Here is a 24,584-nt window from a genome sequence, read left to right on the forward strand (position 1 = left end):
AATTGGGAAATTTTATTGCAGGTGCCCAGAAACAGAGGAATATGCCAGAACCACCTATGCACGCATTTGTGTGGAAATGGACTTCAGGGCCGAATTCCCAGCTGAAATAAACTTAACAAGTAAAAACTATGTGTGGAACCAGAAACTCGATTATGAAAGTGTCCTCTTCAGATGTTGATCCTGCTTTGAGACAGGCCATCTAGCCAAAAATTGCTCGAAAGCCTCCAAGAAAAATTTTGCTGGAAAGAATCACCACAGATCTACATGGTGGGAAGGAGCACAAAAAGAACATTACACTATCATCAAGGAAGAATACTCTCCAGAAAACTCTGAATCGCAAGAAATCGGGCACGAAAGAAACAACTCTCAAGACAAGCAGGGGGAAAGCCCCGTCCAATAGCAAAAAAGTGAACTCGACAACCCTTCAAGCATCAACAGTTATGAGGATTCGAATACCGCACAAAATAAATCTTCATTTAACAGCAAAGCAGTTCTCCAAGACCAAACTTTTCTCCGACTATCTTCAAAAGGACAAACACAACAAATCGCGAAGCTAAGACACCAATGTCCCAAGAACCAGAAGAGATGAAGGATATGCAAGATAAAGGAAGTTGGAAGACCGTAGAGAAAAAAAAGAAAGCTAAAACACCAATCTCGCCAAGAAAGACGAGAAGCCAGACAATTAAGAACTAAGAAAATATAGGTCCAATAGACCAATTTGGTCTTAGTGGACGTTAACCACCACCATCATCATCATCATCACAATGTGTTATTTTTCATTGTTGAAATTGTATTTTTGAATGCTAATATAGTATATATAGGACCAAAAAAAAGTTTTAACCATCAAACTTAATTTTTTCATGATATATACATATTTTTTTTTAAATGATATATAATGCATAGACAATTGATGTTAAAATATTCTACATAATATGTAAATCTAGACGCAAATTAAAATGGTTTTTTATTATTAACATATTTTTAAGTATGTGTCAATTTTAATTCGTATTAAAATATTTTATCAATAACCAAATTATAAGATTTAAACATCTTACTCACACCTTTTATTTTAATTCTAATTACTTTACACATATTCATTTTTTTAAAATATTTTATCAATAACCAAATTATAAGATTTAAACATCTTAATTACACCTTTTTTTTTTACTTCTAATTACTTTACAACATATTCATTTTTTTTTTATTATAGTCAACATTGTTTTTCTATTTAGAACATAATTTTTAAAGAGGAACCAACAAACTTACACATCCCTCTCACACTCCAGTGAAGAGAATCACACTTTTTTTGTTCACTTCTAATTACTTTACAACATATTCAAATTTTTTTATTATAACCCACATTATTTCTCTATTTAAAACATTATTTTTAACTTTTATTTTTATCTTAAAAAAAACCAACAAACTTACACGTATCTCTCACACGGAGCGAATCAGAAAAAGTCGCAAAAAATGTTAAAATGAGAAAACATATCATCAAACTGTTCATCGAAAAAACAAATAAAGCCTAATATATTTTTTCACAGCAATTTTTTAGTCTCAAAAACTAAATAATGTAAATATCTTTTGTATCAAAAACAAAAAGAAAAGGGCAAAACACATTGAACGGGGGATCTTTGAATGCCTAATACGCCTTATTGACTACAGTTCTCAGGTTCGATTCCCACAGGGTAGATGAAGTTAATGGCGAGAAGTTGAGTTGAAACGGGGAGTTTCTCTCATTCGCCAAGTTTGAACTCGAACACCATGCGTTCTTTGACCTTTAGGATTTCCATGGGCCATATATGTAAGGAAATTGACCCTCTCCTTTATTCGTAGCATATATACACCCTTGAAAGGGTATGTCTAAAGCATATAGTGATAAGGATTGTTCTTGACTTTTAGGATTTTCATGGGGCATATAAAAGGAATTTGACCCTCTCCTTTATGCGTTGCATATTTCTAAGCTTGAAAGGTCATGTTTAAGGAATATATTATCAAAATAAAATATGAATTTAGGTTTATTCTATTCTATTTTAGGTGTTTTTTGTTTTGTTCTTTTTTTTTACTTCATGGATATAAAATACTAACTAATTTGTTTTGTTTTTTAATTAATAATTTTATATTAGAATAAAAGAGTATAAAATTCAATATTTATATTCTGAGATTAAGTAAAATATAATTATAGGAAAAAGAGATTCAGTAAAATAAAATTATGGAAAAAAATTTTGTTTTTGTTTTTTTTTTAATTAATAATTTTATATTAGAATAAAAGAGTATAAAATTTAATATTTATATTCTAAGATTAAGTAAAATATAATTATAGGAAAAAGAGATTTAGTAAAATATAATTATGGAGAAAAGATTTAGTTAAATATATTTATAGGGAAAAAAAATAATTGAATATATTTATAAGAAATTGACAATTATACATTAAAATTAAGGGTATTTTGTATTTATTAAAAATAAAATAAAAGTGTTTATTATAAATTTAAAAATAAAATAAAATAAATATGAATTTCTAACATATATAATTGAATACATTAAATATATTTATAAAAAAAAATAAGTAAAGAAATTTGCTTGTGAATATTTTTACAAATAAAACTTTAAGTATATTCTAATATAATAAGTTAAAATAAACCAAAAAAAAAATCTATTAATTTCAAGGGAATTTATTACTTTAACTAGATGTAACTCCCTTCACTTAAAATTTTCACTTTCTTGTATGAGCATCAAGAGATATAACACCTTTGTGCTTGGCTTTCATGACTTTTGACAATAATAGAATCTTGTAGGTTGGGTTTTAAAATTGTGAAAAATAAAGTCAATATATTCTAAGTAGTGGGGGCAGTGATGCTACGCTTAGGGGGTTTATAAGTATTAGGGGTAAAGATATGGGATATCTAGTAAAAATTGGGGTTTCCCTTTATTTTAGAGATGTATTGAAACTCGAGTGACAATAAATTGTTTTTGAGAGTTGTTTCTCAATATCTAGTGAAATTAGAGGTATCTTTAATAGCCCATAAATACGCGTGCCATGTCACAAGTTCATTAAGTGGAGACCTCATGGCTATTTGCTTCTTTTCAAGTACTTCTTGCATCATCCAAAACTTCCTCATTTGAATCCCACTCTAAATTTGAAATATGCTCAAACCCAAAATTTAGATATGTTTGCAAAGCAAGATTGTTGTTCACAATGGCATGTACCTCATTGTATAAAGGAAAAATAGACTTCTCTTATGACATCAAAGAATTCAAACATCTTCTTTTATATCTTTGGCTCCATATGCTCTCGTCTATCTTGACATAAAAAACATAGAAAAGAAAGAATTTTTATACTATCTAAAACAATTCCCAAGAAAATTCATTATTGGAGAGCATTTTCTAGGAATTAGAATATCCACTTAAGCATTCAACATTCAATGAGCAGGTTGATGCTCTAGGTTTTCTAGAATCTCACTTGAGATAAACATGTTCCTTCATACTCGAGTCAAGAAACAATTTCTCTAAATCCTTAGGACTAACATGAGAGATTGAAGGTGGTCCATTTGATGCCTTATAGTCCACAACCAACTTCAAATCATTTCATGGAATGACCATTTCTTTCTAATGCTTCGAAGAGATACCTTGAAACTGAATTGATTTTTCAATCTTTAGGTTAGTTTTGTTTAACAATCCCTCATGTGTGCTTATGAGAACAAAGTGGTGAGGGACCCCTACCATTTGAAGAGTTTGTGACATTGATTACTAAAAAGTGTCAATAGTATCTCATATGGCTTTAAAGATCTTTGGTTTTTAGTAGTTAAGCTATAGCCTTGAAAGACACAACCATAGAAGTTGTAGATCTCTTCTTGTTGTAGCAAAGTTGAGCTGTTCACTCTTTTAGTTTTATTCTATAATGAGAATTTTGTATCTATATGCAAGTCTATGCCTGGATTGTAGCAAATACATCAGGTAGTACATAGCTATATCTTCAAAAAGAATTCTTGAGCCTTCTTATCCAACACAGCTACAAATTTTTCTAGAGGGACTCCAAACTTGACAACAAAAAATGGTGTTTTGTAGGTATATAGCTTACAAAAATGACCCACCAAAAAACAAAATTTACATGTCATGCTATTATTGATTGATAATGCAATTATTTAAATTCAAGCTTCTGTGATCCATATTTGGATTATTTGAAAACAATTTCGGAAGAAATCACATTGGTAGATTTAGGTCGACGCGTTTCGAATCAACCAATGTGGTTCATCATCAGGACAAGATGAAAAATCAGATCATAGTGGTAAGTTAAATAGGGAGTCAAGACCTTCCAATGGCTATAGCGAAAATGAATAAAAAAATGGCTATTTTTGAGTGGATGGGAAAAAGGGACAAAATATTTTTATTTATTATTAATTAATAATAAATTAATAAATCAAATTAAATATTAAGTACAATATATAATTATATATATAATCATATACAACTAACATGACCCTCAATATATAAAAATAATAAGACAAAGGATTATAGCAAACTCTAAACTAAAGATAACAATATTCAAATAAAAACAATAAAATAATAAGACAAAGGATTATAGCAAACTCTAAACTAAAGATAACAATATTCAAATAAAAACAATAATTTAGTCAAATGGGAAAAAATAAATAAAAAGGTAATAGAAATATTATTAAAAATATTATTAATTAGTTATAAAATAAAAAGATAAAAAATAATTATCATGGTTGTGAATTAAATTTAAATGTAATATGTTTAATTAAATTTTATTTTAATTTTAATTATTTATTATTTTATAGTTATTCGAAGAAGAAGGAGAAAAAAGAAAAGAAAAAAAAGGATAAATAAATCAACCTAAGTGGGGGAAATAAGAATAAAAGAAAAACCGAAAAGAGGAAAAAGAGTAAAGAAATGAAGGGATCTAAGAGGAAAGGGTTGGAATCCAACAACTACTGATTTTCCAACCATCGTCCCTATTAAGATTACTAGGCCTCCTCTCAATTTATATGGCTTCCCTAAATTTACGATGATGAAAGTGAGAAATCTTCACAATGACCTTAGCCTCCTCAATGCATATTTGATGTTTGGTCTTCTCAGCATGCTCTGCTAAGGCCGAAGAGTGGGTCCTTCCATGCTTGATATCGATAGTGTGTTCCTTAATCCTTTGATTAATGGATTGGCCTATATCGCCAATGTTAAGAAAGATCCTAATGATCGTAGTTCTGGAGTTCACCTCCCCTTCATCCAAGAGACGACTGACAGGATTGTGAAAATCCTTAGGAAGCACAATGTTCCCTCTACCTTTCGACCCCTAAACACCATAAGAAGTTCCTTAAAATTGGAAAACGACCTTGTGGACTCCAAGGATATGAAAGGTGTTTATGTCATCCCATGCCTTTCTTTTTCTGAATTGTAAATGAAAAATCTCTAAGTTGAAAGTTGTGAATTTAAAGAAAATTCTCTGTAAATCTTGCATGAGCCTTGTTGATGGAATTTCTTGAATGTTTTATGATTTTGTTTATGAGCCTTTACCATGCAATTGTGTGGATTTACCCTTGGAATTTCAATCCCTGAGAATGGAATGCTTGTAGGCTAGTAATAATATTGATTGCATGAATGTATATATGGTTTATGCCTATAATAGGACTGTAAAGGGGGATTCCTCATTATTTCGTGGGATTTTTATTTCTTGGTGGCCCTCTTGGCATCGTATGCTTTCCTCCTACTATTATAAGCTTGCTATGTTTATTTCTCTCTCAAAGGAAACCTGTAGATATCAGAGCCCAAATCGATTTGTTCTTGGTATGACATTGAGGATCCAAAGAACTGTAGAACTCTAAGAGGCTGAATGGAAAAATCCCTAGCCTATATGGACAACTCCCTATTTCGTGTTATGTACTTCGTCCATCAAGAACCCTGAGATTGTATGCATATGGGAAGCTCAGAAGGAATAGCACCATGTGTGCTTCATAAGTCCCCAAGGACAAGAATCATACTCTATCACAAGTCCAAACTCTTATAGAACTACCGTGGCAGAGCCATGGTCATAAACCTTCACAGATGGCTAAAGTGGAAAAGCCATATCCTTAACCCCTTTAACCTCATCTGTGATCCTGATGAGATTCATTGGGTTGTGTAATGGTTGGCTTGAAGGCCAAGTCAGTAGTCTATATTACTGCATCGCATAACCAAGTGTGAAGCCTGTATAATGGTTGGCTAATATTGAGCGCGAGAAGATTGACGACTCACAAGAAACATGGGATGACATAAGCTTGGAGGGTTGCATTTCGAAAGCCATAGGAAGTCATGCAAAAGGGAGGATGCCCGGGATGATGCAAGCTGGGAGGAGTTGGAAGTGGAAGATGTAGCACTTGGCAGAGGTTTGGAGTGGGAGATCCCCATGAGACAATTCATCCCAGAAGATTCTCCCCAGAGGAAATCCAAGGGATAATTGGAGGTGATGCCCGGGATGACGTAGGGTCGAGCTAGTGTGGCAAGAGTGGGGCCATCAGAGCCGCTAGGGGAGATAAAGAGTAGGGAACCAATCAGAAATCATTGTTAGCACATAGGTGTGGACTCGCCAGGGCACGTAAGCCCTAACGTTATTCTCTGGGAGTGCAAGCAGGATGCATGTTTGAGTGGAAGTGGGATGACGTTATCCCAGGCTGAGGTGGCATACACGCGAGCTCTGTAACCCATTAATTGGAGCATGAATTATGTGTGAACCCATAAATGGGACAATTAGAGGGTCAATCCTGGATCAAATGTTGAATGTGCATAACAACGGTTTGAGTAACAGAGCCTTGGTGATGGGAAGATTGGCGACAGATAACGACTCGTCGTGTGGTTGGTCATATATATATAATTTTCATTTTAATGCATAATGTGGGGTTGCAGAACTCAAACCCATGAACAAGTCAGTAGACAATAAGCAATTTCTTAGTGGCGTCGGGAAGCTAACCAGGTGGGTATAGCCACGTGGTTGCCACGTGGCTAGGTTTTAAGTAATTTGATGAAATCAAAACTTTAGAACCCATTTCCAAAACAACACCTTGGATCTTGGGTCAACATAGTAACCATTTCCTCTTAACCTGTGTTTTGGTAAGGGTTGGAAGGGGGTGTATTACTTATACATTGTCCAAACAAAACTTGAGATTGTGAAGCATTCAGTTTATATCTTCCAAAGAGGAGAAAATATTATAGTTCTCCACTTGTTTATCTTTGAATATCAAGCATAATAGAGTGGCCATTTGCTAGTGTAAGGCCAACGAATTCAAGAAATGAAGCCTTCTCTTCCTAAATCTACTAGGGTTTGGAACCCATTTCATATCATCACTCGCTAATTCAGAATCTAAATGATAAGGTCTATCCCCTGCCTCTTTTCTCGCCAGCAATAAAATATCCCTCCTAACCTCCAACAGAACAAAACAAAAAAAAAGTAGCTACAAAGTCAAACGAAAAAAGGTCGATCTCTTTTCATTTCGACATTACCTCCTCCACCTCTTCTACTAGCCATCCTCTGTCTAGAAGCCATTGAAACAACAACCAAGAAACACTGGACCTAATAATGAAAATAACATTTTCCTTCAATGTCGTGAAAAGGACGAGTTACAACACCTTCACTTCAAGACCTGAAAATTACCAAATCATCCCCCAAGCACCATAAAATAAGACCAAATTCTAACAAATTGTCTAGTTCCCTACATCTCAGGGACATGGCATAATCCCACCCACCAATCGAAGAATTCTTTGAAACAAGGAACTAAGCTAAAGGGGCTTAAGCAGTACTAAAGGACCTTAATTCTATCAAGAAACACCAGGCTCTGAATATAATTATCTAAGTGAAACGAGACAAAAAACCAAAAATTCAGGACAAAAGACCCAAACTTTACAAACTTTTTGAATGCAAATACCATAGGAACAAATACAAGTATCCCAAAGAAGTAGCACCTGTGAAGACTGAAATAGACAAAGCAGAGGAGAAACAACCTTCAAGAGAACAGGCAAGTGAGATAAACATACAAACTTGCCAAGATCATAACTCCTATCCAGAAAAGGAGAAATGACAATTTTGACAAAAATGAACAGTCTAACCAAAATAGAGAGACGAAACCTGAGACATGTAAACTGACAACATAAGTTACTAAGCCCCTCATGAAAGTAGCAACTCAAACAAAAGAAAACCAGATTAAGATAGAATAGGGAAGACGAAAAGCATACCTCGCCTCCTCACACACATGCCTCATATGTCTACAAACCCACCATCTGCATAGAGAATTTAAGCAGTAAAATCCCTTGTTCAACTTCCCACGAACCTCAACAAATAGACATGGGTAGGATGGCACACCATCCAAAGCCAAGATTGCACCCCATCAAGGTATTTAAACTAAAAATATCGTTAAAAGCTAATCGTTGTTTCAAATGGTAAGGTTATTTTTTCCGTCAATTTAAATAGTAAAATTGACATCAGAGTGCACCTCGATGTATGATCAATAATGTGCAAGATAATGCACCCTTCAAAGACACTAAACTTTAATTGCTTTTAGCGTATGAAACGAAAAAAGAAAATGATACAAAACTAAAAAAAATACAAATACAAATAACTTTAAAATATGACAATATTATAGGTAAATCGAGGAAATGACAAAAATAAGGACCGTGAGAAAGAGATTCCAGATTCATAGTCACGGTAGATCCATTTTAAGTAGGGATTTAACATGAGCCAAGAGAGGTACAATGTGTTATTTTGTATTGTTGAAATTGTATTTTTGAATACTAAATAGGGTATATATAGGACCAAGTAAACGTTTTAACCATAAAACTTATTTTTTTCATGATATATACATAATTTTTAAAAATGATATATAATGTATAGACAATTGATATTAAAATATTTTACATAACATGTAAATCTAGACATTTATGACGCAAATTAAAATAATTTTTATTATTCACATATATGTAAGTATATGTCAATATTAATTCTTATTAAAGCATTTTATCAATAACTAAATTTATTTAAACATTTTACTCACATATTTTTTTAACTTCTGATTACTTTACAATATATTCAATTTTTTTATTATAATTAACATTTTTTTTCTTTACAACATATTTTTTTACAACATATTTTTACAACATATTTTCTTTAGAACATTATGATGCGAGTGGGAAATTTCGCCCATTCAACCCCGCTGTAAAGGTTTTTTTCATATTCCACTAGCGAGCACTACGAAGTACAAGACAAATTTATCTGACTGGTTTTCTCATATTCCACCAGCGAGCACTACGAAGTACCAGACAAATTTATTTGACTGGTTTTCTCATATTCCACCAGCGAGCACTACTAAGTACAAGACAAATTTATTTGACTAAGAGTTCTCAGGTTCGATTCCCACAGGGTGGATGAAGTTAGTGGCGAGAAGTTGAGTTGAAACGGAGAGTTTCTGTCATTCACCAAGTTTGAACTCGGACAAGGAGCGTTCTTGACCTTTAGGATTTCCATGGGCCATATATGTAAGGAATTTTGACCCTCTCCTTTATTCGTTGCATATATCTACCCTTGAAAGGGTATGTCTACGGAATATATTGATAAGGGTATGTCTAAGTAATATATTGATAAAATTTAATATTCATATATTCCAAAATTTAGTAGAATATAATTATAGGAAAAAGAGATTTAGTAGAATATAATTATAGAAAAAAGATTTAGTTAAATATATTTATAAGAAAAAAATTAATTGAATATATTTATAAGGAATTTATAATTATATATTAAAATTAATAATTAAGTGTATTTTGTATTTATTAAAAACTAGAAGGGAGCAAAAGTGTTTATTGCAAATTTAAAAATAAAATAAAATAAAATAAATTTGAATTTCTAATATATATAATTGAATACATTAAATATGTTTAGGAAAAAAATAAGTAAAGAAATTTGCTTGTGAATATCTTTACAAATAAAACTTTAAGTATATTTTAATATAATAAGTTAAAATAAACAAAAAAAAAAAAAAATACTATTAATTTCAAGGGAATTTATTACTTTAACTAGATGTAACTCCATTCACTTAAAATTTTCACATTCTTGTATGAGCATCAAGAGATATAACACCTTTGTGCTTGGCTTTCATGACTTTTGACAATAATAAAATAGAATCTTGTAGGTTGGGTTTTAAAATTGTGAAAATTAAAGTCAATATATTCCAAGTAGTGGGGGCAGTAGCTTAGGGGGTTTATAAGTATTAAGGTATAAAAAGGGGTATTTGGTAAAGATATGGGATATCTAGTAAAAATTGGGGTTTCCCTTTATTGGAGAGATGTATTGAAACTCGAGTGACAATAAATTGTTTTTGAGAGTTGTTTCTCAATATCTAGTGAAATTAGAGGTATCTTTAATAGCCCACAAATACATATGCCATGTCACAAGTTCATTAAGTGGAGACCTCATGGCTATTTGCTTCTTTCCAAGTACTTCTTGCATAATTCAAAACTTCCTCATTTGAATCCCACTCTAAATTTGAAATATGCTCAAACCCAAAATTTAGATATGTTTACAAAGCAAGATTGTTGTTCACAATAGCAGGTATCTCATTGTATAAAGGAAAGATAGACTTCTCTTATGATATCAAAGAATTCAAACATCTTCTTTTATATCTTTGGCTCCATATGCTCTCGTCTATCTTGACATAAAAAACATAGAAAAGAAAGGATATTTTATACTATCTAAAACAATTCCCAAGAAAATTCATTATTGGAGAGCATTTTCTAGGAATTAGAATATCCACTTAAGCATTCAACATTCAATGAGGAGGTTGATGCTCTAGGTTTTCTAGAATCTCACTTGAGATAAATATGTTCCTTCATACTCGAGTCAAGAAACAATTTCTCTGAATCCTTAGGACCAACATGAGAGATTGAAGGTGGTCCATTTGATGCCTTATAGTCCACAACAAACTTCAAATCATTTCATGGAATGACCATTTCTTTCTAATGTTTAGAGGAGATACCTTGAAACTAAATTGATTTTTCAATCTCTAGGTTAATTTTGTTTAACAATCCCTCATGTGTGCTTATGAGAACAAAGTGGTGAGGGACCCCTACCATTTGAAGAGTTCAAGACATTGATTACTAAAAAGTGTCAATAGTATCTCATATGGATTTAAAGATCTTTGGTTTTTAGTAGTTAAGCTATAGCCTTGAAAGACACAACCATAGAAATCGTAGATCTCTTCTTGTTGTAGCAAAGTTGAACTGTTCACTCTTTTAGTTTTAAACTATAATGAGAATTTTATATCTATATGCAAGTCTATGCCTAGATTGTAGCAAATACATCAGGTAGTACATAGCTATATCTTCAAAAAGAATTCTTGAGCCTTCTTATCCAACACAGCTACAAATTTTTCTAGAGGGACTCCAAACTTGACAACAAAAAATAGGGTTTTGTAGGTATATACCTTACAAAAATAACCCACCAAAACACAAAATTTACATGTCATGCTATTACTGATTGATAATGAAATTATTTAAATTCAAGCTTCTGTGATCCATATTTGGATTATTTGAAAACAATTTCAGAAGAAATCACATTGGTAGATTTAGGTTGACGCGTTTCGAACCAACCAGTGTGGTTCATCATCAGGACAAGATGAAAAATCAGATCATAGCGGTAAGTTAAATAGGGAGTCAAGGCCTTCCAACGGCTATAGGGAAAACGGCTAAAAAAAATGGCTATTTTTGAGTGGATGGGAAAAAGGGACAAAATATTTTTATTTATTATTAATTAATAATAAATTAATAAATCAAATTAAATATTAAATATTAAATACAATATATAATTATATATATAATCATATACAACTAACATGACCCTCAATATATAAAAATAATAAGACAAAGGACTATAACAAACTCTAAACTAAAGATAGCAATATTCAAATAAAAACAATAATTTAGTCAAATGGGAAAAAATAAATAAAAAGGTAATAGAAATAATATTAAAAATATTACTAATTAGTTATAAAATAAAAATATAAAAAATAATTATCATGGTTGTAAATTAAATTTAAATGTAATATGTTTAATTAAATTTTATTTTTATTTTTATTATTTATTATTTTATAGTTATTCGAAGAAGAAGGAGAAAAAAGAAAAGAAAAAAAAGGATAAATAAAACAACCTAAGGGGGAAAATAAGAATAAAAGAAAAACCAAAAAGAGGAAAAAGAGTAAAGAAAGGAAGGGATCTAAGAGGAAAGGGCCGAAATCCAACAACCACTGATTTTCCAACTGTCATCCCTATTAAGATTACTAGGCCTCCTCTCAATTTCTATGGCTTCCCTAAATTTACAATGATGAAAGTGAGAAGTCTTCGCAATGACCTTAGCCTCCTCAATGCATATTTGATGTTTGGTCTTCTCAGCATGCTTTGCTAAGGCCGAAGAGTGGGTCCTTCTATGCTTGATATCGACAATGTGTTCCTTAATCCTTTGATTAATGGATTGGCCTGTTTCACCAATGTTAAGAAAGACCCTAATGATCGTAGTTCTGGAGTTCACCTCCCCTTCATCCAAGGGACGACTGATAGGATTGCGAGAATATGTAGCAAGCACAACGTTCCCTCTACATTTCAACCCCTAAACACTAGAAGAAGTTTCTTAAAATCGGCAAACGACCTTGTGGGATCCAAGGATATGAAAGGTGTTTATGTCATCCCATGCTCTTGTGGAACCTCGTACATTGGCGAAACAGGCCGATCCATTAATCAAAGGATTAAGGAACACATTGCCGATATCAAGCATGGAAGGACCCACTCTTCGGCCTTAGTAGAGCATGCTGAGAAGACCAAACATCAGATATGCATTGAGGAGGCTAAGGTCATTGCGAAGATTTCTCACTTTCATCACCGTAAATTTAGGGAAGCCATAGAAATTGAGAGGAGGCCTAGTAATCTTAATAGGGACGACGGTTGGAAAATTAATAGCTACTGGATTCTGGCCCTTTCCTCTTAGCTCCCTTCCTTTCTTTACTCTTTTTCCTCTTTTCAGTTTTTCTTTTATTCTTATTCCCCTAGATTGGTTTATTTATATATATTTTTTAATTTCTTTCTCCTTTTTCTTCGAATAACTATAAAATAATAAATAATTAAAATTAAAATAAAATTTAATTAAACATATTACATTTACATTTAATTTATAACCATGATAATTATTTTTTCTCTTTTTATTTTATAACTAATTAATTATATTTTTAATATTATTTCTATTACCTTTTTATTTATTTTTTCCCCTTTGACTAAATTATTGTTTTTATTTAAATATTGCTATCCTTAATTTAGAGTTTATTATAGTCCTTTGTCTTATTATTTTTATATATCGAGGGTCATGTTAGTTGTATATGATTTTATATATAATTATATATTGTATTTAATATTTAATTTGATTTATTATTTTATTATTAATTAATCATAAATAAAAATATTTTGTCCCTTTTTCTTATCCAGTAAAAAATAGTCATTTTTTTAGTAGTTTTCCGTATAGCCGTTGGAAGGTCTTGACTCCCTATTTACCACTATGATCTTATTTTTCATCTTGTCCTGATGATGAACCACACTGGTTGATTCGAAACGCGTCGACCTAAATCTACCAACGTGATTCCTTCCGAAATTGTTTTCAAATAATGCAATTATTCATAACTACGCAGTGCCAACACATTTAGCTCTAAGGAATAGGATAGGGCTTGATTCAACCATTGATTTTTAAATCTTCCAATCTTAATTTACACCCTTCATTAGCATACAAGTCCAATATTTCTTCAGATCATAAAGAACATGAAAATATGCTATTGAAGAGAACCCTTTCATTGCTTTCCTAATTCTTTTCATAAGACTTTCTAATGTTCTGTCCCTCAGAGATGAGCCCTTCACCAAATGTTGAATAAGGAGGGAGTCTTCCAAAACATTGATAGAAGCTACCTGATTTTCTTTGGCTAACTGAATCCTTCGAAAGAGGGCATAAGCTTCAACATGGTTGTTTGTCATGCATACCAAGCCCCATGAATACTCTACAAATTTAACTTCCTCGGGGCTATAAAGCACCCCTCCACCTCCTTCCACCCCTAGTTGAACATATTAATTATAGGGAATAAGCATAAGACTAGTCTCCCCATACAACCATAGAACCCCCTTGGTAACTTCCTCTCTTCGGATAGTGCTATCAATAAAAAACCATTACATAAAGACGAAATTTTAATTTTACCTCTTGCTAATGATAACTGTGTCTTTCCTATCTAGTGAATTATGTTTAACAATGAGGGTTTCACTATACTAAAATATCCAATCAAAGTTTCGTCTTTCAACTTGTCACTACTAAAATCCAATCATAAGGTAGAGAAACATTTTTCTTACTACTAAAGTCTTACAATTGAATATGTTATTTTAAGTAATTTAATAAAATTAAGCATCAAGTATATTTCAATCAAAATAATTTTTATTTTATCATAATTTCACATTGTCTTATTAAATTTATAAAGGAAATTGTAAATGTTATGTATATTTCAATCAAAATAAATTTTATTTTATCATAATTTCACATTATCTTATTAAATTTATAAATTTATAAAAGAATTTGTATATACTAGAAAGAATCCTTGTAACATTAATAAAAAAACCCAAAAACTCAATTAATCATATATCACCTCTATAATCACAATGATCCTAATATCACCCTCTTATTTATAGAATACTTGTTTTCCCTGACTTTTGCAACTAATTCCATATGTTTTCCACCATCTTTCTTCACCCCAAGGTTTCTTCCCTTACTCATAACAAAAAGTAGAAATTCCTTGTAGATTCAAACTCGAGATTGTAATATGTTAAAACAATTGACTTGAATCTAATCTACTCATCAGCTGAAATAATAAACGATCGATAAAATCACGAAGCATAAAAGAGAAAGAATTCAATCACACATAACACAATAATTTTATGGGGAAAGCCACAACTAAAACCCCTGCTATCTGTATATTGCATTAATCAGAAAATATGAGAGGATTGCAATGTTTTGATCAAGCTCGAGCAACCTCTGCACTATATCTATCTATCTCACTACCAACTTGTGCACAAGCTTCTCTTGGCACACCTTTCTCTCATAATCTCCACGCATAAACTTGTGCCTTCATTCCTCCTTTTAAGGCAATTCGAATGGCTTAAATTAGTGAGTTTTCCAATAAAGGAATGATTTATTTTATGCCTTCTTCTGATTGCATGCACCATTTGTTTAATTTAGATGATTTTACAAATGATAGTACATTGTTCCTGAACTCCAATCTCAATTGGGTCTTTCTCTGATTTTACATGCATGAGTTAATTATGAGTGAATATTCAGTTTACTGGTTGAGCAGTGTTGGTTACACCCCACTACTGGATCTCCCACTAATTCCTCCATCAGTTGGAACTAGTTTAATTGAATTTAACTCAGTTAAACTAAATTAAATAATTACAACTCAAAAGAACTCAACCTGGACCCCTAAAATTTAGGAACCACTCTACATGACTCTAGATAGACTCCCAACTCAAATTAACTGAGTCAACTAAGTCAAATTAACTTAGTTAACTATTACAAGTTGCTATGAGAATTAGAATTAGAATTTAATTCCTAATTTAATTCAAGGACAAATTAAATTAGGATTTTTCTTGATGCTATTTTTAACATTTCTTGTTGCTATTTTCAACACTCCCTCTCAACAAGAAAGGAATTCAACTCTATCCCGATCTGGTACCTTTGGAATGTTCTGCATGCAACTCTTGTCACTATTGTTGTTGCTACTGCAACATCTGCAACCAAAAAGCATCCAAACAAAATAAATTGAATCAACTGTGTCTACAACTGTCTACTAGGAAAATTGTGTTGCTGCTGACTCTACTACTGAGCCTCCTGCTTTGTTGTCAACTTTTCTCTGCACTCCTCAATATCTAATTGATACTAGTCCTCCTGCCACTGAATATTGTGGGCCCCCATAGCAAGGTAATGATCCATGGGACAAAAAAACACCTCAATGGATCCTGCCCAAATTTCTGCACTTTTGGGACTATTGCTTCACATCACCCCACCTCTCACCTAGAAGTATGGCTGCATGTGCTCCTTCTACCCACTTGGCTCGAAATTCCCCCCTACTAGAGGTCTCTGCTTGAGTGGATGTCTCCACTTGGTCTCCTCTCTGCTTCTCCAATTGTGGCTACTCCATAACTTGCTGAGGCTGCTTCTGAGGCTGCATGTTGAGAGGTAATTCATGCTCCCTCTCAACCACCAAATCTCTAGTCTTTTCCTTGCTCCTCAAGGCTTTACATGCATGAGCTAAATCTAATCTACTCATACTGTTGTTGCTACTACTCTGTTGCTGCTTTCGTGCTGTTGCTGCAACTACTGCAATAATGAGTCTGATCTCCCTAGATCCTGAAGTACTAGCTTCCATAGGGTTGCTCCCTTTGAAACTAGACTCCCTCTGAGTCTCGATCTCCCTATGGGAAATCTCTCTGCTCCTCAATCTACCAATATCAATGATCAAAACTCTTTTTTTTGTGTCACTAAACATTGGCTCATTGATCTGCCCACTAGTAATCTTGTAGCTCCATTAAGAAGTCTGCACATAGGGTCTTCTGAATCTGCCCTAAACTAGAGCTCCATCAATCTGCAAGGATAACTTTCGAATTCTTCTCTTTTATTGTGATTTCATCTCTAATACCATGTAGAAAATTCTACAAATCTAACTCTGATACCATGTAGAGATTTCTACAAATCTAACTCTGATACCATGTAGAGATTTCTACAAATCTAGCTCCGATACCATGTAGAAATTTCTACAAATCTAGCTCTGATACCATGTAGAAATTTCTACAAATCTAGCTCTAATACCATGTAAAAATTCCTTGTAGATTCAAACTACATATTGTAATATGCTAAAACAATTGACTTGAATCTACTCTACTCATTAGCAGAAACAATAAATGATCGATGAAATCACGAAGCATAAAAGAGAAAGAATTCAATCACACATAACACAATAATTTTATGGGAAAAGCCACAACTAAAAACTCCTACTATCTGTATATTGCATTAATAAGAAAATATGAGAAGATTACAATGCTTTGCTCAAGCCCGAGCAACCTTTGCATTATCTCTATCTATCTCACTACCAACCTGTGCACAAGCTTCTCTTGGCACACTTTTCTCTCATAAGCTCCATGCACAAACTTGTGCTTCCTATTGCTTGGTCTCACCAACTCGTACTCACCAAAACAATGATTAAACTTGTGCCTTCATTCCTCCTTTTAAAGGAAATTCGTTTGGCTAAAATTAGTGAGTTTTCTAATTGATGAATTATTTATTTTAGGCCTTCTTTTGATTGCACGCATCATCTATTTAATTTAGATGATTTTACAACTGATAGTACATTGTCCCTGAACTCCAATCTCAACTAGGTCTTTCTCCGATCTGACATGCATGGATTAATTATGAGTGAATATTCAGTTTACTAGTTGAGCAATGGTGGTTACACCCCACTATTGCAGGTTACACCCCACTACCGGATCTCCCACTAATTCCTCCATCAATTGGAACTAGTTTAACTGAATTTAACTCCGTTAAACTGAATTAAATAATTACAACTCAAAAGAACTCAACCTGGGCCCCTAAAATTTAGGAACCACTCTACATGACTCTAGATAGACTCCCAACTTGAATTAACTGAGTCAACTAAGTCAAATTAACTTAATTAACTATTACAAGTTGCTATGAGAAATAGAATTACAGTTTAATTCAAGGACAAATTAAATTATGATCTTTCTTGATGTTATTTTCAACAATGTTGTGTGTGTGTGTGTGTGTTTAAATGAGTTCAATGTCGTAACTAAAAGGTTGTCAAACAAGCATTGGATCAAAAAGTTTAATTGATTACTCAAGAGTTTAGAGGAGGGGCTATTGGTTGTATTTAATAGCTTCATGATGTGAGGGGCTATTGGTTGTATTTAATAGCTTCATGATGTAAGGTGTTTTAGCCTTTCTCTATAAAGTTTATGTCAATACTATGATATGGGTTTTAAGTTGTAGTTGGAGGGTTGTTCATTGAGAGACATATTTTCTTTCTATATAGAAATATCTTTGTGGAGCATTAAAGACTATATAGAGATGCTATATAATTTTTTTTCTTGTATATATATATATATAATCTCTCTCACTCACCTCAACCTTTCTAATGTTTTTTCACATTTTATTAGTACTTTCATTATTATATAATTTGTCTCATTTGATTTTTAAAACATTTATGGTAATTGAATCATCTTTTTATTAGTAAGTTAAAAGTTCTTTAACATATGTAATGGCAAAAGTTCAATATCTTTATCAACAATGATAGTGAGTCTTCAAAGGGGCTATGATACCATGTTTGATAAACAATGTTTATGACGACAAGTCAAACACCTTAATACAACCATTCATACAAATAGATCAAAGATCAAGACACTAGTGTATTACGTGGCTAAAGCACTCAAAGAGACAAATAGTCCATGACCATAGTAGATGCAACCATTTGAGGAAATATATCAATACAAAAGGAAAACAATTTACTTATGATTTTCTCATAGTTGATCGCCAACATATAACCCTCATGGACCATTAAGTCATCGATTAATAGTTGTTAGTATCGAGGAGAAGATGAACTCTTGAATCTCTTTATGTCCATAACATAATTGTGACCATTGAATTATATGATTAGAAATGCACACTAAAGAAACAATTTACCTAAAGATGCATTAGACCAAATTGGTCTTAACTACTTGGTGTCAAAATATCCTAATACATATTTCGTTTTAGTAATATTGTGACATTTTCACCTTTTCATATTCTAGTTCCTGAACAATAATGCAAAGGGCCTAGACCGTTTATATCAATATGACTTGAAAAATCATTTTTAATTTCTTCAATAAGCAACTATAAATTTATAGTAATCACTAAATAATCAATATATAATGAAATAAGTTTAATGATACTAGATTCATCCTTCTTCACATACAAATTGTAATCGTTGCTACTATTAGTCAAAGTTTAGATTTTGAAGAAGTCATCCATCTTTTCACATCATTCTCCCGGTACTTGCTTCAATGCATATAAAGTTGTTTTTTGACATGTAAACAAGATGCTCTTTTCCTTTCTTGATAAAATCTACTAGTCTTTTAAGATATATTTCCTCCTGTAAATTATGTTTAAGAAAAACAATTTCAACATCCATTTGATGCAGATTCCAACCATCACTACTAGGGCAATCAACAATTAAATTGTATGTAACTTTGTAACAAGATTAGAAGTATCAACATAGTTAATCCCTTGTACTTGAGCACCTCCTTAATAACCATTCTAGTTTAGTTTTGTATTTATCAATGCTACCATCAAATTTAAAATTGATTCTTCATGCCCACTTGCTACAATATTATATTCTTGTTTTTGGATTGCTCAACTAAATCCCATATTTCATTTTTCAATGTATCAAAATACTCTTTCATAACATCAACTCAAATCTCATGTTTACGAACTTCTTAGGAAAAGTGAGGTTCTTGATCACTTAACAATTGAGATATGGTGAGAACTAGTTTCTATCCCCAGTTAGTGTGCTTCTTTCCCTTGTAGATCTCCTTGAATCAACTTGACTTTTACATTTGCCTTGAGACTTTCTCTTAGTTTGTCGCATAATTGTTAAATTTGTAAGTTATGTGTCACTCCCTTCCACTTTTCCATTAACATTTATATCATAAATTTATAATATATATAATTAATTCCATGAAACTTAATCCCTTCAACAATGTCTGTTTTTATAATAATTGACATTTCCAAAACTACACATTGAACCATTTTTTATAAACTATCTACATTTTAACAACACAAAAATAATTAACAAAATTCAAACTTTAAAACACAAAAATAATTAACAAAATTCAAACTTTAAAACATATAAGATTGAAATATACAATGATACATAAAATATAACAACTCCAAACACCATACTGAGAAAATCGTTTACATATAAATATATAATTAGTGCATTACATATACCTTCACTTCACAGTTCAAAATAAATGGGAAAATATTAAATAATAATTTCACTATGCAATTATTAAACTTATATCAATGGAAAAAATAGTAAATAATAATTTCGCAGTTGTCTATAATGCTATTTTTTGGAAGCTTTTCCGGTGGGTTTTTCCAGTTAAAATCCGGCAGCAATTTATTGGAATCGATTTATTGGAATTGCAAGTTTGATACCTAGTTTCTGCACAATCAAAGCGTCCCAGGGTTTTCCAGGGTGTTGAATCCAAATATGCAGTTAAAAAACCATTTTAACTGCAACAAATCAAGATTTATTCTCAATTTCTTCTGCCGGATTCCGTCACCCAAATCTCCAAAAAAATCGCATTGTAGACAACTCCAATAATTTCACAATGAAATCATTAAACTTATACAATCAAGAATAATATAATACACATATATGCTCAAAACATGATTTTAACTACCACAATGAGTACCACACGATTGTGATTTTCAGCGGTTGGAAACACTAAACCAAACACGTTTTCAGAGGAATATATGGTAATTTATTTAAAAATAAACCTGAAATATGCTTCTTAAATGCGTCTACAATATCATCATATCAGATGAAAATCGGAGCTGGACTGCAGCCTCACCTCATTGAAAGGAGGATGGAACAAAGTTCCATATCTAGAAAAACAACTGAACAATTAATTTTTTTCTCCCGTTGTACTTTTTCACTCGAAACTAGATCGATCACTGAGCTTACCTCAAGAACAACCTCTGAAGCTTGAGCATAAAATAACTTATAACAAAATAGCAAGAGATCTCAAGTGCTTGGAAGGATGCAATCCAGATTCCAATAAAAGGAAATACATTCGCCATCCAGAGAATAAGCATGACAGCTAACCCTATCAATTTTCGGCCCCTCTATATGACTGTTTGAAATAACATCCCCTGCACAATGCGAATCTCTGTTTGATTTTCAGTGTCGTCCACAATTTCGAATCTGGAATGGCTATTGTCATTAGTACCATTTTCAAACACTCTTGCCTTGCGGTCACAGCACCTGGGATGCTAATTTATGCTGTTTCAGATTTGACTCCTGTCCACTTTCCCCTGGTTTTCGCAGGAAAAATTCAGAATTCTCCTTCCAGACTTCACAATTAGTATAAACTTCTTTTTTCCAAATAGCATCTGATGCTTTGATTTCATCTATAACAGACGCACAGGCTTCAAGAACATCAATTTTCTGCCCCTCTATATGACTGTTTGAAATAACATCCCCTGCACAATACGAATCATCGTCTGGTTCCTCTTCAGTCTTCTCCACAACTTCGAATCTAGAATGGCTATTGTCATCAGTACCATTCTCAAACACTCTTTCCTTGCGGCCACAGCACTTGGGATGCTCATGAGCTTTATGTTGTTTCAGACTTGACTCCTTTCCACTTTCCCCTGGTTTTAGTAAGAAAAACTCAGAATTCTCCTTACAGACTTCACCATTAGTATAAACTTCTTTTTTCCGAATAGGAACTGATGCTTTGATTTCATCTATAACATATTCACAGGCTTCAAGAGCATCAATTTTCTGCCCCTTTATATGACTGTCAGAAATAACATCCCCTGCACAATGTGAATCTCTGTTTGGTTCCTTTTCAATCTCCTCCACAATTTTGAATCTGGAATGGCTATTGCCATCAGTACCATTCTCAAACACTCTTTCCTTGCGGCCACAGCACCTGGAATGCTCATGAGGTTTATGCTGTTTCAGACTTGCCTCCTTTCCACTTTCCCTGGGTTTTCGCAGGAAAAACTCAAAATTCTCCTTCCAGACTTCACCATTAGTATAAACTTCCTTTTTCCAAATAGGAACTGATGCTTTGATTTCATCTATAACATACTCACAGGGTTCAAGAGCATCTCTCCTGTGGACAGAGGACACTGCAACAAAAACACTTTCTTCTCCAAGAGGTACAACGCCCAGACGATGCGCCAATGCAAGTCTCATTAATTTCCATCGGTTTCTAGCTGTAGAGCATATGGCTTTGAGCTGTTTAAGGGCCATGGGGATATAAGCCTCGCATCTAAGCTCCAGAACCTGCTTATCCTCAAATGTATCCCTTGTTGTTCCAATAAAGGTAGCTATCGCTTCTGCTACTGGACTCCTTACTAAATCTGTATATTTTTTAATATCCAAGTTATCATCAACTATTTCCACGAAATTTTTCTCTACTTCGGCCATTTTTTCTAGGAGTAAAGCAAACGAATTTTTCTATGACTTCTCTCCACAAAGTAGTTGAGCCTGAAGAGTGTTCCCAGCACAGTTTGCAGAAAACTTACAGGAATAACGATAAAATCGTTTCCCTGGAATCATCCAGTCAATATTCTCAACAAAGAAGGTTTCGACCTGTAAGAAGCCACCTATACCGGCCTTAAGCTGTCGACACAAAATAGCTGAACCTGGAGAATCTCCGTCGCACAATTTGCACAAAACCTGAAAAAATAAGCACAATACCAGTTTACTGGACCCTGACATCAAAATTTTTCAATATTTGCATTGGGATATAACTAATTATATACTGCTGTCTTATTTTTGTCAAATTTTCCCCAAAAATAAGTCAACTTCGTATATATTTCCCCTTTAAAATTTTAAGTATTTATATAAACTATTATTAAATTAATAAATATAATGAAACTTAAGAAAATAATATATAGATATACATACAGAAAAATGGTAAATAAATTATATATTTTTATTATCTACCTATTTAAATATATGATTTTTTCAAAATAAAATAATGGCGTAAAATATTATATTGAAATAGAATATTTAAATCCTATGCTAATATATTTTCATAAAAATAAAAGGAAAGTAGGAGAATAATTCCCAATCTAAAACTTCATAAAAATAAAAGGAAAGTAGGTGAATAATTCTCAATCTAAAACCTACAAAGAATAATCCTCAATCTAAAACCTACAAACAAATTAGACACTTCAAGCAGGTCAAATTCATTTTCTGAATTGGAAAATCATTGTAGGAAACTATTAAAAATACAGAGGGAGAACTGTGCTTATACAGCTAAATGCTCACGGAAAGAAGATTTATGCCGCGACAATGCAAACAGTAAAGATGCTTCATTTAAACCAAAAGTTGTTAAAACTGCTGTTCAAATGGAAAGATTGAAAACTTTTTTCGTCATTCCAAATATTAAAGCTAAAACTTGACTGAAAATTTAGCATCGATCCCAATACTAAAATTTAAAGACAATATACTCTAAATATTAAAAATAAGACAGCATTATCGTCTATGGGAGAAAGTAAAAGGGCGGGCCATCTGAGAGATTCCAGATTCGTGGCGGTGATAATACAGAGCAAGCTGTTAGGATCTTCGCGAAAGATTTAAAGAAAAAAGGAAAAGTACCCGGTTAAAAAAGAAAAAATTCCTCTGCAAAATTAAAGACTTATCCTCAAATTCTTCTCCGAAAAACAAATACAACCTGTTATATTTTTCAGACTGAAATTTTCTGGATCAAAACCTAGGTAATGTGCATTCCTTTCAGCTAAAAAGAACAGGCAACACATACCGAACGGGGGATCTTTGAATGCGTAAGATGCCTTCTCCCCAGAGGATTATTGCAGAAACCTGTGCAGGTCGCGAGCTCGCTTTTCGTTCTGAAGGGATGTCACGCGCCGATTGATGCGAGTCTCAGACTCCACCAATTCCACGACTCTTGTAAAGCTTTTCCAGCTCCGCTCACGGAGGTATACAAGATTTTCAGAATAAAATATTTATTGTTGTTATACACCTTGGAAAAACTAGAATAAAATATATGGTTGACTGCGTAGATTTTTTTTTTTCACATTTTTAAAAATAATAAAATCTAGGAAAACATAGGTGAAGAAAATTATGGATGAGCCATTAGATGGTAATTTATTTATTTAGTTATCTTTAAATAAAAGTGTATAAAGTAATTAAGTGTTTTGAAAATTATGTGGGTATTAGAATTTTATTTATGTATGATTTTTGGATTTTTTAGTCTTTTGTGGAAAATTTGAAATGAAATTTGAAATTATATTATAATTTTTTGATTGTATATAGATTCAACCTCCTAAAAATTCTTTAAAACACTTGGATTATATTTATTAAATATTTTATAATATTAAAATATCACATAAATTATTTTTTAAATCATTTTCATGATGATGATGATGATGGTGGTGGTTAATGGTTTATCGGACTTAAAGAAACAAGTTATCTATTTTGATTTAAGATTTTATTCCTATACTCAAAAAGCTTGGAAAAAAGCTTCCCGAACTAATTTTTTTATTTAATATTTTTATTATTTAAATTTTATTTCCGTTACTAGTTATTTTAATTTAATATTTTTATTATTTAAGTTTCACTTCTTCTGACCGTCTTTGTATTAGCTTTTTAAAAAATATTTTTTTATTAAAATTTCATAATAAAACTAACCGGTAATTTTGAACAAATTTTTATTATTATTCATGG

The 24,584-nt window shown here is 32.3% G+C and overlaps 1 protein-coding gene across 1 annotated transcript; it reads right to left on the reverse strand.

Annotated features, from left to right (window-relative positions):
• Nucleotides 1–20,855: 20,855 nt before the first annotated feature.
• On the reverse strand, nucleotides 20,856–23,853 carry LOC149187666 (uncharacterized). Its single transcript, XM_089411437.1, has 2 exons — nucleotides 23,659–23,853; nucleotides 20,856–22,568 (listed from the first exon to the last, which is right to left on the reverse strand). Exon 2 carries the CDS (start codon nucleotides 22,314–22,316, stop codon nucleotides 21,132–21,134), a length of 1,185 nt encoding a protein of 394 aa, XP_089267563.1. The 5' UTR covers nucleotides 22,317–22,568; nucleotides 23,659–23,853; the 3' UTR covers nucleotides 20,856–21,131.
• Between the last annotated feature and the right edge of the window lie 731 nt (nucleotides 23,854–24,584).

The sequence above is a fragment of the Pinus tabuliformis genome, chromosome 3_1 (genome assembly GCF_031772625.1).
Source record: "Pinus tabuliformis cultivar Carrire ecotype Pingquan chromosome 3_1, CPIR1, whole genome shotgun sequence".
NCBI classification, from domain to species: Eukaryota; Viridiplantae; Streptophyta; class Pinopsida; order Pinales; family Pinaceae; genus Pinus; species Pinus tabuliformis.

What these genes read in the sequence shown, in the direction of transcription:
- LOC149187666 (XM_089411437.1), bottom strand. Translation starts at nt 22,316, where the DNA reads ATGGCCGAAGTAGAGAAAAATTTCGTGGAAATAGTTGATGATAACTTG.